At 38.5% G+C, this 20,048-nt stretch overlaps 1 protein-coding gene across 2 annotated transcripts in view; it reads left to right on the forward strand.

The window, feature by feature from the left end:
• The window catches only part of arid1b (AT-rich interactive domain 1B), a 224,381-nt gene that overhangs the window by 43,858 nt on the left and 160,475 nt on the right, over positions 1-20,048 (forward strand). For both annotated transcript variants that reach the window (XM_086094165.1, XM_086094166.1), the window contains exon 3: positions 15,091-15,315. In XM_086094165.1, coding sequence (XP_085950291.1) covers positions 15,091-15,315 — 225 coding nt within the window. The remainder of the gene's footprint in view (positions 1-15,090; positions 15,316-20,048) is intronic.

Raw genomic sequence — 20,048 nt, forward strand, 5'->3', positions numbered from 1 at the left:
TCCGGGTTTTCACCCAACAACTTTGTTTCCGTTTCCGCTTTGCCACGTGTGGGCCGCGTCCCAGTACTTGCGCTTCCGCCTTTGTGCCCCTCGGTTGCGCGTTCCCGTCGACGGGTGCGAGTCTGCGAGTGAGTAGTGTCTGTCTCTGTGAGCGGGAGCGCGCGGTTTTGGGGGCGCAGGGGTGGGGGTGCGAATGTTGGAACGCAAACGGCGCTGATGTGTAAAACCCGGAAGTCGCAAGTCCGTGGCATCTACCCCATTTTTAACAATCTAATGTAAAAAGAAGTAAATGACAGTAAAAAGTAAAACAACAACTACACAACCTTTATTTTAATGATGACTTTGGACAAAACATTGACTTTTAAAAAAAAATACTTGACCAACTTTTAGTGGTTAGTCATTTTTCCATTCCTGATACTTTTGAAAAAGAAGAAGAAAATATGGATAATCCGAACGGAGGCAACAAAAGAGAACATACCCACATTTGTTCCCAATTCCCAATTAGCCATTTCCTCTCACCGGTGACTTGCTAGTGTGAAGGTCTCTAAAAAGATTCAATAAAATATATAAAATAAAATAAAACGATTTTTCAAACACCGCATGTCTCGAGGTCTCACAATGGAAGTAAGTGTATGCTTGTGCACATGATCGGACATGCGTTCGCACATGTTCTGACACATTCCTAACTCTCTGCAGCTTGCTAACATTTGGCTAACCCTCTCCTGGGTTGTTTGGCTTAATCCTGTAATAAGAGGCAAGCATAGACACAGATCTGAGCGATGATGGCTCAGGAAAAACACTGCCCCGTAGCCTCTAGCTAATAAGTCGAGAGAAGCGGTGCTATGTCGATCATGCTGTTAATGCATGGTGTTAGTAACGTGTGGATCAATGTTAAAGTATTGATACTGGCAGGTATTGCAATTACAATTCACAGTTTTCTACAAATCAAGCTTCAGTGCAGTATTCACTTTGTGCAGTAACGCTTACAGAAAATGTCATCAAACGATCAAAACATTAGAAGCTATTAGTTCCATTATGCAACAACACCAAAGACTTTGTTTAATGCAGTCCTATTTTTTATTGTTTAGATTACTTCAACAAAGAAACAACTACTACTAGATGTCATACATTATGTAAATATGTGTATGTGTAAAAATAGCCAGTCATGTTTTAAATTTTGCACTAATGCTCATTGTATATAAATGTAAGGTTGCATGTTAAAAAAAAAAAGGGTTCATATTTTTATCATATACTTAATTGCTTCAAATGAAGACGATATTGGCTAAAATTGTTTATAATGTAATAAATTGAATTCCTTCCCAGTTACGGTATACATTGCAATCTAAAAATATAAAGTATAAAAATGATAAATTAAGTTATTTCCGAATGGGGTATTTAAATGTGAAAGTTGTACGTACCATAATGACATTAATTTAACAAATTAAACATATAGACACTTAGCAAAGCTAAATTGTGTAAAAAGAATAACAAAACAAACTAGAGATATAACATAATTTCGGGACGTTTATTCGTGTAGGTCTCAAAACTCAGACTGACGCAGGCTCCCTCTAGTGATGCGTGAAAGAATCGCTGAATTAAATGTTTAAACTGTACAATTTTCGCATTTATATTTAATCTCTGAGAATATTTGTTTAGGTACAATTTTTACTTAACTTTTATATGCAATTTATTTAAATTTAAATAATTTACTAATTACAGCTTCTTAAAAATTCCTATATTTTTGCCTCACTTAGGCCATGTTATTATATTTTAATGGCGGTCATTGTGGTGGTACTTGGAGAGGCAAATATTTTTTGAGGGGAGAAATGTTTTGACAACCATTGCGGTGACGATTCATTTCATTAACTAAGCACTTATACTGTGCTTGTGCGACCCTGCATTTCACATTAGCTTAGCAATTAGCATTGGCTTCTCCATCTCCGCTTGTTTTCACCTCTTTGCTCAGTGTGGCTATTTCAGAAGAAAAATGGTAAGACGTCGCAGCAACACAAGCCTTGGGAAACACTTCAGGTTAAACCTCAACACAGGAAACAGTACGAGGCATTTATGATGAGGCGCATCGCGGACGGAAGAGGATAGCATGGGTGCTCTTCCTCCGGTGCTGCATGCAGGTAGAGAGGGAGAATATGAGGAATTTTAAGCTTTATTGCTGTTGGAGTTGTTCCAATGAATAAATACGGTTATGAAATAAGTAACAAAATAAATACATGCCTCAGCAAATAGTTGCATGAATTCAGCTTGGAGTAATAAGTCATGTAAGTATGTACAGTGAATATTTTAAAATGTAGGCATTGACAAATGTGTCAAAATTATGTGGCATTTATTTATTAAATGAAATGTTAACTGGAAATGTCAATTTGAGTCGCCTAGTAACATAAAATAGCAAGTGTCTGACTGTTCGTAACGGATTGGAAAGGAAATTGGTGGCATTGAGAACAAGCCTAGGTTTTTTATTTTGTATTTTAACCAAGTTAAGCATTTTGTGTCGTATCTATGGGAAACACTTCATAAATAAAATACTAACGGACGGAGTGAAAAACAAGGCAAAAGTAGAAGAAAGAGGAGAGGGTCTTTGGGATGAATGACATGCCACACATGAGAGAAGTGTCTGTTGGGGAAGTGAAATGAAGTTGAAATGCAAAAAAAAAAAAGGGCCAATTTCAAGCATAATTTCCTGTGATGTCAAAGTTGGCAGACAAAGAGGAAAGGGAATTTGAAGGAAACATTAGCGTTTGATGTGAAACGTGGGGATGGTGGATGAGTGGGAGAAAGATAAAATAAAAACAAATATCCTGGGCAATGAAGACAGAAGCAGTATGTGAGTTCATGTGTGAATGAATAAAGGTGAGTATGTCCAAAAGTCTTGCCGAAAAACAATCACCAGCATTGGCTGTTTGTCTCCAATACTGTATGTACACTTACTCGATAGAGGCCAATACGTTCACCTTCACTTTATATTATTGTTTTCTTTGTCATGTGGAACAGAAACCGTTTTCTTCTAGTTTGATACGTCACAGCTGGATTGACTGAATTTCATTTTATATTGTCAGTGGGCCACACAAATGGATTTATTGTTATTGTCATCACATTTTGTACTAGCTTCTTTCCTGATGAAACATAAATATTATGATTGTGTGTGATTTGAGAAATTAGGCTTTCACTCACGCAAAAGCTGTTGTGGTTCAGTGAGATATTTTGTCCAAGCAACATTTTCCAAGGCTTTTGTTGAAGAAGATTGTGTTCAAAGCTTCCATGACCTCCAGTTTCTTTCTTCTTTTTTTTTAACGCTTAAATTACAGTTGTTGTCTACCAACAGTATCTATCATATGAAAGAGATATTTGGTTATGTTATTAAATCCATCATCATACAAATTTGGCCAACACAAACGAGCTAAACTAACTAAAAGGATGCCCAGAGACAGTCTATGTTGAAGGGCTATAAACATCATCATTGAGTTGCTCCTCTTTGATTCATCTATATTAGGGGTGTCAGGTGATTACAATTTGTAATCGTAATTAATCACATGACTTCAATAGTTAACTCACGACTAATCACAATTTTTTTTATTAGTTCTAAATGTACAAGTATTCGTACTCTTGTAAACATAAAAGTATTTTATTTTTTTATTAAACTAATAGAAATATGGCTGCATATTTTAGTCATTGATACATTAATTTCATAATAATTCATAAAAATTGAGTTAAAATTAAAACAATGTACTGTACTGTAAAAAAACTAGTGTAATATTGATTTGTTTTTAGGTAATTTTTCTGCCACTAGATGGCATAGTTGCATTTCTAAGAAGTTGGTGACAGCTCAGTGCATTTTTCTTTTCCTATTAAGAGCTACCTAATCTTTACATGAAGTTACTTGGGAAATTCTGTAAAATTGAACTTGAACCCAGTCTCCACAAATATATGCATTATTATTAAAAGTATTACTGCTGAATTTTGATGTGGAATTCCCCATGTACAGGCTTTCCAAGTAAGGGGCGGTCATTAATCGCGTGTTAAAAAAATGAGTGGCATTAAAGGAACTTTAAATTAATTTAAAATTAACACACTCATTTTGACACCCCTAATCTATATACAACTGGCGTGTACTATACCGTTTGTGTCTTTGAGATGGAGTAAAACCAGTTCCTCAATCTGTATGACAACCTTGCGTTACATTTGCACATTCAAGTTTGCCTCGTGTATTAAAGTACAGCTTGTAAAATCCTCTCCTGGCCAAACATCATCCTGTGGAATATCGACTTGAGAGTGAGCGAGATGGGTAATTTACGACATTGATTGCACCGGGGAAGCGGGGGTTTTCACCAGTGGGGGGAGCAAGGGCCACTCGGAAGCACTTAGGGGCCCCCGGGTGCTGGGGTTGTCTCGGGGGTTAATGCAGCCATGGCTGCAGCCTCTTACCGGTGACTGGGAAGCCCCAATAAATCAGCCCCTCTGCCAGGAAAGCTGGAGGGGGTGGAAGGGGTGGAGATACAAAGGGGACCACTCCAGCCTCTCTGCGCCCCTCCCTTTTTGAAAGGCTCTTGAAATATTGAATGCTGGCTGTTCAAAGTACCCATCTCATCCACGCGGTCACACACTTGTGCCTATACTATTTCCTCGAGAACTCAGACCTGCACTCCTTGCCGACACGCGGGAGCCTGGGCTTTCTCCCTTCACAATTACAGAGCACATTAGGGGTGGCGGCGGGGGGGTGTAAAGGTGGAGTTGAAAAAGGACAGAGGAAAAGTCTGAACGAATAGAGGACAGCAATTTGAAAGCGGCTTGAAAAAGGCTGATTAATTAAAGGTTCCTCTCTGGCTGCGGAATAGATGAAGTTTCAGAATCAATTAATTAGCAAGCTAGCCTACGCACATCAATGGCTCTAATAGCCTGCTCTCATTTGTAACTTTTATTACCCCTCGACTGTGGAGTGGCCCTCAGCCAATCACACGTAACGTTGAGCCCATGCTGCATGGCCATTAAGTGAAAAATGAGGGTGAAAATCCCTCCCATTTTACTCAGTTTAAGTGATGTTATTTATTTGAATAAAGGAGATAAGAGGGATTTTGTTCATGGCCTCTCAAGTCAGGTGCTGGTGCTTTTTTTGTGGTATTTATATGACCATAGTAGCGGGTTTCCTCAAACATCTGGGTTTAAATTCGGGCTGTGGTTATAGTATACAATCATTTTGTATTCGAGTATCCTAGTGAAAATAACCCGGTATTATGAATTAATTATGTATACACAAGAGAACATATGACATTTCACTTAATAATAAACAACTAATTGGTTTTCTTTTTTAGGTCAACTGTTTTCTTACATATAAATTGTCTGTGAACTTTCAGTGGATGAGATTTTGGGATATGGGATACAGTGACGTACGTCCGAATCACAGTCGACCATTAGCCCACCGCAGCTAACTGGCTAACACCACTAGCAAATTTTCTTTCTTTCATTGTTTACCGTTAGTCACAGGCAGTAGGCCAATGTTGCCGTGCGTTCTCCAGCCAGACCAATCACCTCCCAGGTCCAACTTGCTTATTAAAGTAACGAGCACAGTGATTTCAATCATCTAGGGCAGGGGTCTCTACCCACCATGTGTGACTGCACAAGGCTGAACAAAATAATATTTTATTGAGGCGCTGTGAGTTGGTGATTACGTTTTAGCTGCGATTTCATTGCCGGATTATATCTTTGCTAGCGGACTCTTTTTTTTTTTTTTTGCCACGTGTTTACAATGCTTACCGACAACTGCGAGTTGCGAGTGACTCTGCTGCTAACAGTACATGTTCCCATCCGGCATCTTTGGAATATTTTGAAGGTGGGGGAAAACGGGACTGTCTCATTAAAAATAACGAGAGCAGTGAGGCAGTCTCCCACCAATTATAACTACATTCTTCATAATGACATAATTTTTAGTGTGTATTTATTTGATTGTATTTGTTTTTGCCCTTCAAAGTGGAAGTGTAGCCAGAGAGGTCCGCACTTCCCCACTGGTCGACTGCAGACTGACTGTGCTCCAAGATATTTTCAACATGTGCTTTATCTTTTTCATGGATATCAATGACATTCACAAGTCTCAGGAACAATACACAGTCCTTGATCTGAAGTCAGCCTCAGATGTTAGCGAATCATCAATCACAAATCACGATTCACGTTCACAAACAAATAACATTAATGATTTTATAAATATTTTATAGGTTTACTTTTAAGATCATAGCCACTCCTCCAGGCTGAAGTATGCTGTTAAGGAACTTAATTAATTTCCAGTTTTTGGTTTTGTTTTGTGAATATGATTTTCTCTCCATATTCCAGACACAATTAATTTGCCTGCTATTTCGCTGTTCAAAGTTAGATACACTCCACTTGAACACATTTCCAGACAGACTAATATGAAAAGTGTATTCAGTCACCCAAGCGCTTAATTCCAGTGGAAACAATCACGTCAATTTTCGATTCTTAGGTTAGCTTAGCAATAGCATGTATTCATCATTCCTTGTAATCCCTTCACAAGAACGATACTTTGAAGTGTATCTTATTCGTCGCCATGGAAGCGATGATTAGCGACCCTGCATTGTATTTAGCTGCACGAAGCTTTTTGGGCCCACCTTGACGGTTCAATTATCAGAAAAACGTAAGAGTAGAAGTCTGTGATTCTCATTTTTGTGATTGAGTGAGTTTTGTTAAGATATAAAATGCAAATTTTGATCCGCAAACTGTGATGCAAAACAACTTTTTTTTCCCAGCTTTGATAATAGGAGCAAGTGGGTTATGTATTTTAAAGACATCTCTTTCTGAGATGTCTTGCATTAGTTGCATGAGCTGCGAACTCCATCATGCTCGCCCAGGCAGGTGAGTTGGTGTTAGGATTTAATACAATTTAATGTTGAATGCAGGAAAGCGGTGTAAAACATCACAAACTGCATGTTTCCGAGCGCTGCGCGCTCGCTGCTCCCTGTCTTCTGCGCTCTATATATGTCTATTGATAAGATAAAAGAGCAGAGAGATGAAAGTGGAGCCAGATGGAGGGAGCAAAATAAAGGGGGAAGAAAGTCTGTGTGTTGCAAGGGGATTATCCCTTTTTTTTTCTCTCAATGAGAATTCATCTGACTTTTCATCCAGACTGTTTAAAATATTGTGAAAAAACATCATCGTCATCATCATCAAGTTAAATCGGCATCATACAGATTATACACCATTTGTGTGGCTCTGCAGATATCCAGCTAGCGCTGGATTGGAATAAAAGGGTGTGAAGAAATGAAGAGAAGAGAGTTAATTTTTGTTGTTGTTGGTAATTCCAGTGTTAAACATAAAAGTTCACAGTTGACCTAATTATTATTATTATTATTATTATTATTTTCATAGCTGTGATGAATAGCCACAGAGAATGCTGTACAGCTTCAACAAAACAGCAGCACTAGCAATACAGTACTGAGCTAGCATTAGCACTAGAAACAAGCTGTTGTTAGCCTCAAATACTATGTTGGTAACATGACTTATCGGCAATAGTGTTAATTTAACACTAAATTATATCAGTTTGCAGGGTTTTTTTTGGGGGGGGGGTGTAGAATTAAATAAAAATCAAAAAGGGGTTGATAAACTCAACTGTAGAGCAGAAAAGCTGCTAATTGCAAATCTCCTGAGCTCCTCTGCTTTACTTCTTATTGCTAGTCTCATGACCAATTGTTGGCAAACAAGGGATGGACATTTATATTTTTTAAATTATTTATTTTCCCAGTTGACACCTGGTTCATCACGCCCGCTGTCACTGATTGGTTGTTCCTACTTGGCCGCAATGCTGTCATTAGCTGGTTTTAGGAGCAAATCCTCATGCAGTGAGCCAGTCATGTTTTGCTCCTCTTTCTTCGAATGTTATAATTTAATATTTGACATCATTGGAGCAGCATGAGTTTCTTTCTTAGAACAAGTATTTATCCCTTCTCATGTTGCTACGATCTCATTCACTGAAGGCAAGCAGCGGATCAAGGCCAAATTGTGGCTCAAGGACGTTTTATACGGTTTCTCTGCCCAACAGAACTGCTTGACTGATAGACGACTCACAAACAGGCTAATGTTGTGAAGATGAGAATTGGCGCTGCTGATCCTTTTAAAGTTGTCAGTGTCTGTACTGACCCCAAGCCACTTGACTGTTTAATGTGTCAGCATCATTTAACACATTGGCACATTAGAGTGCCAGCGACTTAGGCAGCCTCCAATGTAATAGCCTGCAGTGATGATGCTGGTTCACAAGCTTGTTATTGTTCCTTTTGTTCCTCCTCCCCCCAACTATCCTCCCCATCTTCGAAAATACTGTGCACACATATCACATGCAGCGGAGCAGTTTTGGGATTAGTAATTGGTAGCAACCACCATAACTATTCATCTTAAATAAAGTAACTTTACCATGCCAACATCCAATGTCTCGTATTCTTTCACCGTCTTCTCCCTCTTTCCTGATTCGCAACTACTTGTCTGCCTGTTTTGGCCTCTAAATCGGGTCAGGAGTTTAGTGGGGGAAAACATTTGGAGTTGATGGCAAGGGGCCCAGAGCCGCTTTGCAAAAACTTCACTTGCAGCGAGCGTTAACACACCGTAAGCATTAAACTCCTTCCAAGTGTCTTTTTTAACAGCTCCGCGCTCAAACATGAGCAGCACAAGACAAAGCGAGCCAGCAACAAAACGCATGTGACAAACTTCTTTTTTTTTTCCCACCGCATGATATGAACGTGACAAGGGTTTGACCTTGAGCGAAACAAGGGAGGAATGAAAAGAATGTTTCTTTAGAAATAGGAGCTATAACAAGGCACATCACGTGCACTATTATTTTATGATTTAAAAAAAAAATAAAGCATCAGCTTAATGTGTGACTTTTAAACCTTCATACAACATACTTTAAAACACATACATATACATACGTATCTCTCACTTTATCAGCCTGTGCTCAATGAATCTGATTTCGTGTGCATGTGACTGTTCTGCATATCACAGCCGTCCCCTCCCTCCTCCAAGGACAACCCCCCCCCCAACCCCCACCCACACTCTTCCATATATGAGGATGTAGAGGGAGAGATTGTGAGATCAAAAGGAGGTGCGGAGCATCAAGAGCGCCGTCACCTTGGGGGGAGAGACGCGAGGACGGTGACGAGTGCTCGTTCTTTTCCTGATGTTTAATCATGAGCCTGTTGATGCAGATCCCCCTTCAACACGCTTGTTGTTTGAGGCCCAAAAAGCCAGCACGGATGGGTGGATGGACTCTCACCTGCTGATGATATCATCAGACGGGACTCGTTTTGCTTTTGATTTTAGTGGTTCGAATCTGTTCAGGTGACAAATTGGGACAGTATATAATGATATGTATTAATTAATGTATGTATTATAACTCTTTTGTTGTCTTATTATGCAGTGAATCAGCGCTGGAACTATATACAAAGAACATTTGCTGATCATGCTCAGCATACTGTATAGCATAAATATGTAATATGGAAATAGGGATAATATTGTGTAATTTTAGCTCATTATGTATTTTTATTGGCGGGTAACTTTTAAAAAGGGTAAGGTGAACTACCGGTAACTCTTTAAACATTTAATCTGGCATCGGAATATTTTAATCTAATATCTTGCCACTGGCATTATAGAATGTATTATTGTAAATGTGCCATTGCAAGAAAAAAATCGGATTAAATTCTCTGGATTTCTGCATAAATTGGTCCTAAAATGCCGATTCGCTAAATGTGCCTACATCAGCAAATAAATACATTTGACTTAAACAGTAAATGGAAAAGATTCATCCGTGCTTCATCGACGCCATACGCTGCCCAAAGCATTTTACAAAGCTGACATTTTTGGAAATCATATTTAGACAATCGCACTTTGCTGAAATGTTGAATAGGTTAGCCTGCATGCTAGTTGCTAGCGGCGGAGACCATAGAGCAAGCCTTAGCTTATTAACTCATTCACTGCTATTGACGGCTATAGACGTCAAAAATTATTTTTAACTATTTCTAATATTAAATTGTTCCCACTTTTGTTAACAAGAATATAAAAACCTAGAAAAAAATTAGTATTGTACATTTTGAACGATATAATATTTGTAATTATTCATGACTTAACTATTGAAGTCACGCGATTAATTACAATTAAAAAATGTAATCACCTAAAAAGAAAAGATTATTAAAAATTAGGGGCGTCAGGCGATAATTTTTTAAAAATTGTAATTAATTGCATGACTTCACAAGTTAACTCACGAATAATAAACATTTTTATATCTGTTCTAAATGTACAATATTTTTCCCCCTAGATTTTCATACTCTTATTAACAAAAGTGGGTGAACTAATAGAAATAAAATGAATTTTTGACGTCTATAGCCGTCAATGGCAGTGAAGGAGTCAATGACGCGCATATAGTGCCCTAAAGTCCCCTTTAGAGATGACACTCTCAGTATTCATTATTTATAACGCATCTTCATTTTTTTTCACATTGTTCCCAACTTTGTGCTTGACTCTTGCCCCGCCCCTTTTTCCTTCCTTGTTATGTTCACATAGCTCACTGTCACTATCACGGCCTTATCATGTCAAACATCACTTCATAAGTCAACATCCTCCCCATCTATCTCCTCTCTGCCTTGCGCTCTGTCTCAAGCATCTTTCATTTAATCTTTTAACCTGTCTGTTGTTTTTAGCTGTCAGTTATTTTATTTATTTTTTGCACTATGGTGTTTAAGTGACTCGACTGATTGTTCACGTGTAATACCGGTAGATGTGTTTTAGGCGTGCTTGCTAGGTCTAGTGGTTGGATGACCTCATCTTGTATTGGAAAGTCCCGGTCACCCGCCTGGTAATCGCCCCATTTGGCGACATTATCTCTCTTGATCAATGGCCCAATTTAATTACAAGCTGTATGCTGTTCGGACTTTTCAACGGTCTATTGGTAGAACATTAAAACCACATTATTATTGGCAAAGTAAGTCTAGATTTTTAGTTCATTTGTTATGACTTTTATGATTGAGTTCAGCAATGTGTTCATGTCTTTGGCTTTTTTTTTCTTTTATATATATATATATATATATATATATATATATATATATATATATATATATATATATATATATATATCATCACACTCTCTTTGCAGTTTATGCTAAATTATTTGCTTCAAAGGATGCCTATTATGTGTCATTTCACACCTAGCATCTGTTGTCATTTTATTATATTTGACATTGTATACATGCCAAAACATTGTGGGTAAAGCATACCAGAGTGCAGGGAAAGGCAGAAAATTGCCTTATTTTCTGTGCGCAGGCATTTTTTTATTTTTTTTTAAGAAGAATCACCAGCACAGCAGGTCTACTTATCTCTGCATGCATATGTACACTGCTTTGTACGGTTATTGTGCATAGGTGTGTGTGTGTGTGTGTGTGTGAATGCTTTTCAAATGACAAAATAGACTTGAAGGCTTCTTTAAATGGTTTATTATTGAAAGTTATTTTCATTGTTGGGATGTTGGCTGACCAACATTGTAATCTGCCATGCTTGATGTCATGGTTCTTTTATAGTCGTGCGGCACTGTGTCATCGGGTGCGCTGTATTTTTAAGTCATCAAATGAAACAAGCATTTTGAAGACAATAGACGGCAGTGAACGTCTATTTATTGATTATAGCTTGACACTATTTTTTTAAGACTTGCTCTGCGCATTTCTTTGAGGTCTTCTGCCAGTTGAACTGTCAGCACTCGTCTGTCAGGTTGCCTGTCATGTGTATTTGTTTGAGAATTGACAAAATATGAATTATCGTTTTGGTTCAGGGGTGTTTACATACTGGTTGGCTGTTTTTTGTTTTTTTTCTATTTTGGTGATTACCGATGCAAGTAAGCAAGTGCGTCGACTGCTCTCACCGTCAATTTTCTCATGGTTAAGTTGCTTTTTTTGCATTTTTATAGAAGTCAAAGCAAGTCACCCCCCCCAAAAAAAAACAGCCTTTGTAAATGCGCACATCTTTTTTACATTATTACTAGTGTTGTTCCGATACTGGTATCGGCAGGAGCCCCGATACTGCATTAAAACAGTGGTATCGGTATTGGTAACATGCCGATATCATTAATCATTAATTCTGACGCTAATATAGGACTTTGAATGCAGCATCTTGTGTCTTGCTCATGCACGGCATTCACCGATGCGTGACGTGTTCACTGCATGCCGAGCTAAGATATCCTATTGGCCCTTGAATGCTCTGAACCAATGGCAGGACAGCGTTTTCATGTTGAGAAAAAAAAACCTTCGGTATCGGTATGGTATCGGCATTGGCTGATACTGCAAAGCTGGGTATCGGAATCGGTATCGGGGGCCAAAAAACAGTATCGGAACAACACAAATGAATACATAGAATTACTAGGGGTGTCAGGCGATTAACATTTTACAATTAACACTTTAATCGTTAACTCACGATTAATCGCAAATTGTATAAATGTTCTAAATGTACAAAAACATTTCATACTCTTGTAATAGAAATATGACTGCATCTTTGAGTCATTGATACAGCATTTTCATCATGAATCATAAAATTGAGTTAAAATTAAAACGATTCACTGCGCTGTAAAAAACAAGTGTGATATTGATTTGTGTTGAGGTCTCTTTTTTCTGCCTCTAGATGGCATAATTGTATTTGTAAGACGGTGACAGCTTAGTGCATTTTTCTTTCCATAGTAAGCGCTATCTAATTCATCTTTAACATGAAGAAACTTGTGAAATTCTGCACATTTTTAAAATTGTAAAATACAACTTGACCCCAGTCTCCACAAAGATATGCATTTTTATTACATTTATTACGGCTCAATTTTGATGTAGCCGTGTCTGCGACTGGAATTCTCCCAGTACAGTCTTTCCAAGGACGGGGTGGTCACCGTGTAAAAAAAAAAAAGTGGCTTTAAAGGAACTTTAACTCAAAATTAACACACAAATTTTGACACCCCCTAATAATTACATGTGCAAAGTGCATTTCAGAGCATTAAGAGTGTGTGTGTGTGGTGTGTTGCCCTGGCTGGCGGTAATGAATCCAGTGGAGCTGTTGGCACGAGCAAGGCCACGCTATTAACCTCTCTGCCAGCGAGACTGATCTCACCCTGTCTGTCTCGAAGGCCTAATGACACACTCACACAATGGGCGCTACGCACACACACGCACACACGCGCACACACGCACACATATTAACCTGTCCTTTCTAATCAAATTCCCATTGAAGTGGAATGTATTCTATATTGCCCTATCAGTTCTATTGTAATCGTCATTGTGACAATGTCCATGGACGACTTATTTTCACCTACTACTATTTCACATGGATTCATCTCCATTTGCCATCGTGTACTGTGTTCGTGAGTAAGTTTCCTTGCTAATATCATTCACGATAAAAATACAAATGTGCTTTTGATCTTAGTAGTTGTTACATCATGCTCATGATTGTTGATATAAATCATTTTGTCCGTTTACTTTTTTGTAAAGACGATTTAACTCATTCACTGCCATTGACGGCTATAGATGTCAAAAATTCATTTGAACTGTTTCTAGTAGTTTCACCATCCAACCAATAGCATGGCCAAAACCTCATAGAAAAAGACGGTATACATGCTGTAATTCGTGCTGGGTGTAAAGCTCATAGGTCACGTCCACTTTTATGAGTTCAACTCTGAAAGGACCTCTTAACTCATTTACTGCCATTGACGGCTATTGACGTCAAAAGTTAATTTGAACTATTTCTAGTAGTTTTACATTTTTTTCCACTTTTGTTAACAAGAGTATGAAAACCTAGAAAAAAATTATTATCCATTTAGAACAGATATAACATTTATGATTAACTAGTGAAGTCATGTCATTAATTACAATTTAAAAAAAATAATCGCCTGATGCCCCTAAAAAAAAAGAAAAAAGGAAAGATTATAAAAAATTAGGGAAGTCAGACGATAATTTTTTTTAATTGGAATTAATCGCATAACTTCAATAGTTAACTCACAATTAATCACACATTTTATAACCGTTCTAAATGTACAATAAAAATGATTTAGGTTGTCACACTCTTGTTAACAAAAGTGGGAAAAAAAAGTGAAACTAATAGAAATAGTTCAAATAAATTGTTGACGTCAATAGCCATCAAAGGCAGAGAATGAGTTAAGAGGTCCTATCAGAGTTTAACTCATAAAAGTGGACGTGAACTATGAGCTTTACACCCAACACGAATGACAGCACTTATACCGTCTTTTTTTTTTTTTACAAGGTTTTGGCCATGCTATTGGTTGGATGCTGTAAATGATGGAATAAGCAAGTAATGTGACATGAGGGGAAAAAATATGACATAAAAAGTGCTGTCATGTTGCTTTACCGCCAGCTGTAAACGATGTTTAGTCATCTGTTTGGGTTTTGTCTGCGTGTGTGTCTGTGTGTGAAAGAGACAACCCACACCTCGGCAGAAATCCTTAGAGGAGTGAGGAGCACCTGGCTGTGTCTGTAGTCATAACAAATGACAAGCGAGCATTAAGACTACATTTGTACGTGTGCCAGCCTCTCTCTCTCATACTCTCTCGTCTAACCGGCGTGTAATGCAGCAGCGACGCTTGGCAAGCTACTTTCTAACTGCCCTGGAAGGCCCCGGCTCATTCGCATGTCCCTCATTAGCGTTACGGTCCAGGACGGGCGCGCCGCGCTATCCCCCTACACCTCATCCCAGCTGCGTTCCGAACTGAGATGGGGATCATTTGAAGAGGATGACACATTTGGCGAGCCAGAGGACATTGCGTTAGAGTTCTTTGCGCTGCGAGTTCATTAGGCACAGGACAGCTGGGAGTCCGTCGTCAGCATGGCCGAGCTAAATTGAGATCCTTTAGCCAAGGGACATTCGGATGAGTTGGAAAATGGAGACAAGCCCGTTTGTGCTGCCCCGTGTGGGATGTTTGTGTTTCTCCATCGTAGTTGAAGTTGCAGCTTAATCACTTCCTGATGTGACCGACAACATATCTGCACCGCTCTGATTGAATTTAAAGGGATTGTTGACCCTAAACATTCCCCATTCTGTGATGTTTTTCTATGGCAGGTGGCGCCCTACGGCCAGCAGAGCATGGCCGGGTACAGCCAGCAGCAGCAGCAGCAGCAGCAGCAGCAGCAGCAGCAGCAGCAACAGCAGCAGCAGCAGCAGCAGCAGCAGCAGCAGCAGCAGCAGGCAAGCCAGCAGGGAACGCCGCCCTATTTCAGTCCCCCGCAACAGACCCCTCCGGGTCCGAACCAAACGCCTTACCTGCAGTCACGACCACCGCCTCAGGTAACAACACACGAGCTTGAACACTCACGGTCCACGATATGGCACACCTGCATACCCTGATTGACATGGTAGCCTAATTGAAGTCCGATCATTTTAAACCGATTATCGGCATTTTGACAATTATCGGCATCTGCCTTTTTGAAGAATCGTACGGCCGATAATATATCAATTTAAAAATGTGTCAACTTCAGGAAACTATTTATTGAAATTTTCAGTTAACGTTATAAGAGAAGAAGCTGACCCGGGGAACTGGAAATTATAACTAAGATAAGTAAAAATGTACCACTTAATTTTGGAAACTTTATTTACTGTAGAAAACAATATTACATTTTTATTTCACTTTTGAAGACATGCTACTGCCCTTGGGAGATGTCTGAACTTTTTGCTAGAATTTTAAAGCAAAGATTGAAGTGGGTTGACTAAGATCAGTGGTTTAGTCCAGGGTATACCCGCATATCCGTATACCCGCTTCTTTTTCAGTCAGTTTTGAGCATACCCACTTCTAAATCCGCCCAGATATACACCGTTCAGCCGTTCAGACATTTTTGTTCATTGTTCACTAAGTATGACATATACTTTGTTTGCCTCATGATAAATACATTTGACATTATTTCAGGCTGCTTTTGTTACCAAACTGTTCAGTCATGATAACTTTATTACTGTGAGCAAATACAAATGACGGATTTTTAATTCTTATTTGTCACCGTTTCTGAAAGAGGACGGTTTTCTGGACTAATTAAAAACATATTTTTTTTAATTGAGAGTATACTCACTTCTCCAGGGACCACCAGACCACTGACCAAAAACATTTTTTTTACTCCAATATTTTACAAATCAAAAAAGTTGCTCAATAAACAAATGCTTAAAAATTGAACACATTTAAGAGCTGGAGATTGTATTATTGAAATGCCATTTTTTCCCTTTGAGTGAAAATGAATATCGGCGTCCTTGACAGCTAATAATCAGCATTGGCGCTGAAATAACCATATCAGTCTCTCTCTAATTCACACAATCACAGATGCCAGAAGCAGCCGTCTTCACTCCAAAGGGCGCTGCTGTCTGTAAATAGAAAGCGCTCGCTGGTGATCGCGTAAGCAAGGCAATAAAAAATTCTCATAATGACCAAAAGAAATTTCCTTGGAATAGAAAGTTTCCTTGGAGCGGTCTGCCAAAATCAACCAATTAATTAGGAAAAAGAAACACTTGGCCTCTCAAAAACAAACACACTAACAAAATAATCAAGAAGTAGAGCATTCATTTAGTGTCTCCCCTAGAATTCACATTATATTTCATCAATAATTAAAAACGAAAACTAATGTTGCTTTATGTGAGATAGTAATAGTTTAATAGATGACATTGGGATTTTAATACAAGCATTAGAATTTTTTTTTTTTAATCTCGTTGACCAATTGGAGTCATAAATGACTTACTTTTATGATATACTGTATCAGATAAAATACTGCTTTTTATTACTGGAGGATGTCTGATGGGATTTGTTGTTGTGTTCACGACCATGCATTTCAAGTCTCCTGTACATTCTTTCCCTTTGTCTACACATGCACATCAGAAAAAAAGAAAAGAAAAGAGAGTCATAGTTCATAAACAGCCTTGCCCATCCAAACCTAATCATAGTGACAAAAGACCTGTCACACATATGAACTTATTTGAACTTGAATGGCCAAGTTCAGTCTGTTGCTCGGCAGACGTTGTTTTCCTCACAGTCAGAAGCGGGGTTCAAGTTCACGTTGTTTTGGAGTCCAGCGAAGGCTGCCCATGTGTTTTCCATCCACTGTGCAGCCAGAGTGGAATGACTGTGGCCTGGATAGAAACAGAACAAAATGGTGCCGGGAGAAACAACACAGCGAGACGGGAGAGATTCCAATGAAAATGGACAGGCAAGAATAGCTCTGAAAAGACAGGGTGAAGCAAAGCACAGCAATGTAATAGATTAAGATTAAAAAGAGATGTTTTAATGAGACGTTGTGGACGCTAGACAAATGCATTAAAAATGTTGTACGAGTATGCACTAACACATAGTACTCCAGACACTATTCAGATACATAGATAGATAGATGGATGGATGGATGGATGGATGGATGGATGGATAGATAGATAGATAATGTAGCTAGCTAGATAATATAGCTAACTAGCTAGAGAGAGAGAGAGAGAGAGAGAAAGAGAAAGAGAGAGAGAGAGAGAGAGATAATGTAGGTAATTAGATAATGTAGCTAGATAGATAGATAGATAGATAGATACTTAGAGAGCTAGCTAGCGAGAGAGAGAGAGAGAGAGAGAGAGAGATAATGTAGCTAGCTAGATAAGCTATACTATAGCTAATTACCTAGAGAGCTAGCTAGCTAGCGAGAGAGAAAGAGAGAGAGAAAGAGATAGATAGATAGATAGATAGATAGATAGATAGATAGATAGATAGATAGATAGATAGATAGATAGATAGATAGATAGATAGCTAGAGAGATAGATAGGGAGAGAGAGAGATAGATAGATAGATAGATAGATAGATAGATAGATAGATAGATAGATAGATAGATAGATAGATAGATAGATAGCTAGAGAGATAGATAGGGAGAGAGAGAGACAGATAGATAGATAGATAGATAGATAGATAGATAGATAGATAGATAGATAGATAGATAGATAGATAGATAGATAGATAGATAGATAGATAGATAGATAGATAGATAGATAGATAGATAGATAGATAGATAGATAGATAGATAGATAGATAGATAGATAGATAGATAGATAGATAGATAGATAGATAGATAGATAGATGGATAGATAGATAGAGATAGGAAAGAATTGTCAGGATTAATATTTATGCCAACTATTTTTTCTCACACTGAACAAAAACCAAAGTCATTTGTTCTTTTTTCACATTTCGAACACACACGAATTGCACAGCCAAGTGAACAAACATTGTTCGCTCCCAACTCTGAAGTCCATTGCCCGGTTGACATTTGGTGATTGCAACAATGTGTTTTCTTCATTAGCTGATGATGCGGCAACAATTGACCCATGCTGACATTTGCACCCCAGGTTCAGTACTTTTACTCGACCGTTCTGACTGGCCATGGCTGTTTTTGCACCTGTGCTGATATGTTCTTTATTGGTCATTGTGCCAACCGCTACGGTTTATCTCAAGCATGCTAAGAATAATGAGATAAAAATTAAGTCACATCACGAGCCTCTTAATGTCATCATTGCTGTCATTAAGAAAGCATTCCTGCTGGGAATTAAAGCACTTTTCACAAAAGAAAATGAACATAAATCCAGTACATGTGCATATACGCAATGCAAATATCAATCAAAAGTGAGTTCTATTATTGTTTATGGGAATTTGCATGTGTGCTTAAGGTTGTGCCAAGTGATCTTTTTCAATTGACTTGAATGCAATTTCACATTTCGCTTTCCACAACAGACTGTTGTCATTGTGTTTTTTCAAGATTTCAAGTAATATGAAATTATTGATTGGTAGAAAAACATGACATTTGTCCACAGACCAAAAAGTGCACTTTCCATCGATTTGAGTTGGAGAGTATTTCAGAGAGTGGAAATAATACCCCCCAAAAAAGGCCATGAATCCATTTAGGATTCAAGAGTAAACATGGCTGGAAATTGAACCAACACAGTACATCTGTCCGGGATTACAAATAGAGGATTTGGTGATCTTTCAGATCAGAGCTGTTCTTTTTCCCGAGTGAGCGTGCGTCTTTTCTGTCAGTTTTGTGTACGTGTGTCAGCGTAAACACAAATCGGCTGAATGTGCTGCTGCAATTCTGAGCTGTGAAAAGGTCAAATGGTGACCTTTATTTGTGATTCGGGGCTAAAATGAGGCATGATGTGAGCCGCATTGAACAGATTACACACACGCACAGACGCGCACACCCACACACAAAAAAATTGCAGCAGATTAGGATGTCATTGTGGTTTCGACCCCTGCTTTTTGACCCGACATTAAATTGAGAAATCCAAGCTGCAACGTACTTTATGGTGATCTTCGGGCGTTCTGTGCAGCATCCCACAGCCCACTTCACTCCCATTAACCCTAGCCAGAGGACATCTTCACACTGATGGAACCATTCCAGTTTCCTTTGACAAAGAATTAGCTCTGCAACCAAGCACTATTAGCCAGTTTAGTAGCAAATCGAACTGAAAATAGCCCATTTCTTTGAGTCTGTTGTACCGCTGTGACCTCATCTGATTGCAAGGAGCAGCACAGGTTATAAAGATATTTCTCAGATGTCAAAGCTGAAAGAACAGTCAGAAAAATACTAAACCGAGTCCTGGAGAGAGGTAAACTTTGAAAAAAATATTTTTTTGTGTGTGTACTATAGTGTGTACAATTTTTTAAATCTATCCATCTATCTATCTATCTATCTATCTATCTATCTATCTATCTATCTATCTATCTATCTATCTATCTATCTATCTATCTATCTATCTATCTATCTATCTATCTATATATCTATCTATCTATCTATCTATCTATCTCTTTCTCTCTCTCTCTTTCTCTCTCGCTAGCTAGCTAGCTCTCTAGGTAATTAGCTATAGTATAGCTTATCTAGCTAGCTACATTATCTCTCTCTCTCTCTCTCTCTCTCTCTCTCTCTCTCTCTCTCTCTCTCTCTCTCTCTCTCTCTCTCTCGCTAGCTAGCTCTCTAAGTATCTATCTATCTATCTATCTATCTATCTATCTATCTATCTATCTATCT

This window comes from Leptonotus elevatus, chromosome 14 (assembly GCF_054856555.1).
Source record: "Leptonotus elevatus isolate MCC_2025b chromosome 14, RoL_Lele_1.0, whole genome shotgun sequence".
Lineage (NCBI taxonomy): Eukaryota > Metazoa > Chordata > Actinopteri > Syngnathiformes > Syngnathidae > Leptonotus > Leptonotus elevatus.